The 5,311-nt window shown below is 38.5% G+C and overlaps 1 protein-coding gene across 1 annotated transcript; it reads right to left on the reverse strand.

Annotated features, from left to right (window-relative positions):
• Nucleotides 1–3,344: 3,344 nt before the first annotated feature.
• si:ch73-265d7.2 (C-type natriuretic peptide 2) lies at nucleotides 3,345–5,311 on the reverse strand. The gene is made up of 2 exons (XM_031751709.2): nucleotides 5,095–5,311; nucleotides 3,345–4,230 (listed from the first exon to the last, which is right to left on the reverse strand). Exons 1-2 carry the CDS (start codon nucleotides 5,191–5,193, stop codon nucleotides 3,919–3,921), a joined length of 411 nt encoding a protein of 136 aa, XP_031607569.1. The 5' UTR covers nucleotides 5,194–5,311; the 3' UTR covers nucleotides 3,345–3,918.

A 5,311-nucleotide genomic window follows, 5' to 3' on the forward strand; every position in this document is an offset into this window, starting at 1 on the left:
ACGTGACAGGGAACAGTCAAATGTCTGCCTGCTGCCCTCCAGAGGCTGGAAAAGTCGGTGCAAAAAAATCATTTTATATCCTTAAAAAAACTAAGAAATATAAATTTAAACTCAAAATAAATGTAATATTATAAAACATACGCTTCAAATGGAAACTACGGTTCAGAATCAGTAAGTCATATAATGTTTGCAGATGATGTTGTGGCCCATAATGAGAGGAGGGAGCAGGTGGAGGAGAGCCTAGAGAGAAGAGGAAGGAAGTAAGAGAGAATGCATGTGTGAGAATGAGGGAGGTGGACAGGTGAACTTGCAAGGAGTAAAAAAAGTGGCAGTAGATGAGGTTCAATACCTGGGGTCAACCATCCAAAGTAACGGACAGTGCACAAGAGAGGTGAAGAAGATAGTGTAGGCAGGGTGGAGAGGATGGAAACGAGTGTCAAGGGTGATTTGTTACAGAAGCATGGCAGCAAGAGTGAAAGAGAAGGTGTATAAGATGGTAGTGAGACCCGCTGTGATGTATGGTTTGGAGATTATGGCACTGATAAAATGACAGAAGGCCGAGCTGAATGTATTAAGATCTTCATTGGAAGGGATGGTGAGAACAAGAAATGAGGTAGAGCAGTTTGGAGACAAAGTTAGAGAAGCAAGGCTGAGATGGTGTGGAAATGTGCATAGGATGTTGAAAATGGAACTGCAGATAAGCTCCACTGTGGCAACTCCTAAAAAGAGGAACCAAAAGAAGAAGAAGACATTAGACATTTTATTAGATGTGTGGATGGATGGTATCACATACAGTACAGCCAACGACACAATTAATCTACTGATATAAATGGTACTTGGTTCATCCTGACCAAAGGAGGATTTGTGTTAATTAAGAAAACTTAGTATTTGCACAAGATATTAATATTTATCCAAAAGAACGTCACGATCAGCTTTCAGTTTTCCAGTACATCGAGTCACGGGTGTGACCAGAGCCACAGAGTAAGTAACAGCACTGTTGTTATCTATATGGAAATTAAAATCAATGACAGTTTTCATTTTAACCCCTTTTGTTCATGAGTGGCTGCTAGAGGACAGCAAACCACATGCTGTCAGTCATAGTTTACACATAAAATTATACAATTTAATTAGCTTTTGTCAGCATTATGTGTTTTGCTATTTAAAATTCCTTTATATTAAAGGTGGTCACATCACTGACTTCAACTAGAAGCTTCAAATTATGAGATAAAAGAGAAAAATTCTGGTAAATGAAAAGAGGCACTGGACTTATCACGAACTGTTCTTTAGCAAGTTTTAGGAAATATGTAAAAGGAAGTCAAGTGATGTCTTCACTGTGCTGCTTTGTTTCAAAATAAGAGACTTCTGTTACACAGCAACAACAGTGACACAACTCCAGTAAACTGTTACTTTCTTTATATGTTTTATAATCTTTAGTTTAATAATTGTCAGGTTTACCGTATATTTGATAGTCGTATGCAAAAAACAACATATTTCTGACCTGAATGTGCAGCACTAACCCGCTTCATTGGACTGTGTGGACGAGGACTCCTGTTATGCCTGCACATCTATATGATGGATTAAAAAAAAATAAAAAACACGGTCAAATAATTTAAATAATGTTTTTGGTTTTTTTTTTTATTTCAATGTAGAAATAATTTGTAACCCTAAAGAGTAAGATTTATGTAAAGGTCAGCAAAATGAACATTTATATAGAGCAACTGTGATAATTGATCAGAAACAGGTTTATGATAAATTAATATTATTTGAGGAATACTCAGACACGTGTTTCTAAAAACACTTTTTTCTTGTTCTAGCTTGGGTTTAGTGAAGCGCGTGGTGAACTAGCTCAGGTAATTGCATTCACTCCCACCTGCCGCATGAGGGCGCACTAATAACACAAACTAAAGGAGTCTCATATGGCGACAACGAGATGATTACCCATTTTCTAAAGAAACAGATAGAAAAGAGTACAGGGTAAAATAACAATTTTCATTATCCTTAAATATTATAAAGTATCTTATAGTCTGCTATAAGGTTTCAACATCACATCACAGATAATAAGAAGTAAGCCTTGTGGTTAGCAAGACTAATAATACAGTCTGTCCTGTTTTCCTGCTCATTTGCTGTGATTCTGTCTTCTCTGTTAAACTGCATATATAAATAACTTACTTTGCTAAATTTTATACAGTTGGATAAACCTGTAAAAACAATCCCAGTGAGCCAAAAGCTCAGGCTTCAGACTGGCTAAACAATCACTTTACACTTGACTTTTTACTTTCATAACAACCTGACATCATCTCAGTGCAGTAAGTACAGCAAGTTGAAAAAAGTAAAAAGTAAGGCTTTTATTTTAAAAATCTAGCACTGACTATTATTTTGGTAATCTCATAGCATTAATGCATCTTCATAACATGCTTGAAGAGATGCCTTGGCACTGAAATGTCGGAATTCGGGAGTGACGTTACTCTTGAGTTAGCATGCTCCAGATAAAGCCAAGTAAAAGAAAAGTAGGATTTCTTTTGGTTCTCAGCAAGGTAGAGCCATTAAGCTATCACTAGCAAAACGGCATTATATATATATCTCTCTATATATAGATATATATATATATATGTATACATATATATATATATGTATACATGACTGTGACTCCCAAGCTAGGCGAGTGGCTCCAGCAGATCCCGGGAACAACATCGGAGATCTCTGTCCAGAAGAGCGCAGTCCTGGGAACAGCTAAGATACTGCGCAGGACCCTCAAGCTCCCAGGCCTCTGGTAGAGGACCCGAGCTTGAAGGATAAACCGCCCGCAGGGGCGTGCTGGGTGTTTTATATATATTAAATGTTAACAGAATAACTGAATGATCATAACTGACTGTTTTATTTTCAAAAAGTTTAAATGGTCTTGTTTAATTCCAAGCTTTTATTTTGAAAACCAGAGAAGAAGAAGAATCCACTTTAAGCAAAAATTTGTGTTACTCTGTTATTCAAGAAGTTCAAAATTGAGATGATGGAGCTTCAAGTTATTTGGGCTAGCTGCACCAATGGGGCTCAAACAACCACCGTCTTCACATGGATACTTTTGGAAACAGATTTTTAACCTCAAAATATTTTCCGGGTTAAACAACAGATGAATACATTTCTGCTGTTACCCTACCATGCATTCCTACTCAGGATTCTTCTTCCTTGTTGGAAACACCAAAATGTTCTTTCACTGTCACCATAGACAGGAGGTTCACACAGTAAAAATCTGAAGTTTTCATTCATTAATGTCGTAATTAATATCTGTTTAAAGTGATGTTTTTTACCCGTTGAACCAAAGCAACAGAAGCCCAGTGAGGTTTCTCTGTAGTTTATTGTTGCCTGCAGTCCGTCCACACAAGCACACACACATACTTGCATGTTTAACACATGGTCGTCTATTAAGCTGTTTTCACACATGCCCCACAGTCATCAGCTTTCCAGTACATCACCCGACAGAGACACATGTAAAAGCACAAAAATATGCAACACAATCAGATCGGACATTCATCTGTCTTTAACCTGCCGTGTCCTGCACACAGTATCCAGACTCCGTCCCTCACTGGAGCTACACATAGTACTTCCTATAGTGAAAAACCTTGTGAAGCGTGAAAGTGTGAGCTAAATGCCTAATGTCCTTACACACACAAATATCTACATGTTTAAAACATGTTCGTCTCTCACACACACAGAGTACTGCTGGCTGCACTGAAGCCAGGCGTCAGAGGTCAGAGGTCAGACGTCATTAGTAGGACTCTCTGTACATTTCCTTTAGTCCTTTATTAGTAAAGTTCCAACATGAAGTCTTTGCCAGTGGAAAAATTCATCCTTCTGGAGGTCAGAGGTCATGCAAAGTCAGGCGAAGCTTAGGTCATAGTGTAGTTACCATAGTGACACATATGTCTAACAGCCCAGACCACTCATGGAGCCAATACGGTCCATCTTCATCCCAAAGCATCCTCTCCCTCCCATCATCGACTTGCGGCTCCACCTCCTCATCTTGGCCTGTCGCCGCAGGAAGTTGAGAAAGAACTGAGGGACTGCCTCCTTTCTGCTGATCACTCGCTTCACAAGGGCGTGGCTCACAGGCAGTACTGTGGAGGGAGTTGTGGAGGCCTTGGCGGGCTGTCCGGCTGATCCCTCTGTGATGTCATCAGATGTGGGAGTGGCCAAGATGAGAGTTGAAAGACGAGAGCCAAACAGAGAGTGTAAGACCTGAAATACAGTGAGTAATCATCTGTGTAATTCACTGCCTTTTCTACTATGTGAATGTCGATAATTGTACCCCAAGTACACAGAGTACTCAAAGTAGTCAGATTACTCAGATTACACACTGGTCCCACATAACAGAACTTAGAGGAAGCCATATTATATTTTTGTTACAACTCTATATTAATCAGTTTTACACTATGGTATCTAACAGTTCCTCGGGTGCTACATGCAACACTAGTGTCAGTGTCAGATACAAATACTGGAGATACCTTCACTTTCACAAAGAAATACAGATTTCTTTTTTTAGTAACTTACCTGCTAGCATTTTAGGGTCATGTCTTCTTTATACCAACAAGTGAATTGTCTTTGTGGTGTTTGCTTTTTGGAGTGTTTTTAAGTCCATTCAACTTTGCCCCATATTTGAGTCTTTTCTTTTTTTAAAAAACAAAAAGTCTTTAAAACATCTAACAGATGACATTTTTTACAGTGTCACATTAACCATCCTGTTATGTGTCACTGATCTCTGGAACATTAAACATTACTTCCACATACTCACATGTGTTGATGACACCCTTCTCTATGATTCTCTGACACCTGGTCAATGAGCTGTTAATCTAAGATCCTTTCTGACTGTGCAACATCCAACTAAAAAACAAAAGTTTGAACATTTTGAATTTCTCACCTTATCAGTAAAACCAGTTTCAGTGTATCTCTTTATTAAGGCTAAAATAATTCATAAAAAGAGAAGAACCTGTAGATGAAGATGAATCAGATTATGATGGATGAAGATGATGAGGACCAAGATAATGACTAAGATAAAGGACGTAAAAGGAGAATGAAGGTAATGAAAGGAAGTTCTCCACTGACCTGTTTGTTGTCTCGTTGAAGTGACGGTTTCAACTCCACAGCAACAGCGAGGAAGAGGAGGAAGATGAGGGAAATGAAAGGAGATGAAGCAGCAGCCATCTTTGTTTGCACAAAAAAAAGATTTAGTTAAAAAACACACCACCATGACTATTTTTAACCTATAACTTTCAAGAAGAACATGAACTAGCTGAGTTACGTCTAGCTCTGACTGAAGGGT

Source organism: Oreochromis aureus, linkage group 3 (assembly GCF_013358895.1).
Source record: "Oreochromis aureus strain Israel breed Guangdong linkage group 3, ZZ_aureus, whole genome shotgun sequence".
Taxonomy (NCBI): domain Eukaryota; kingdom Metazoa; phylum Chordata; class Actinopteri; order Cichliformes; family Cichlidae; genus Oreochromis; species Oreochromis aureus.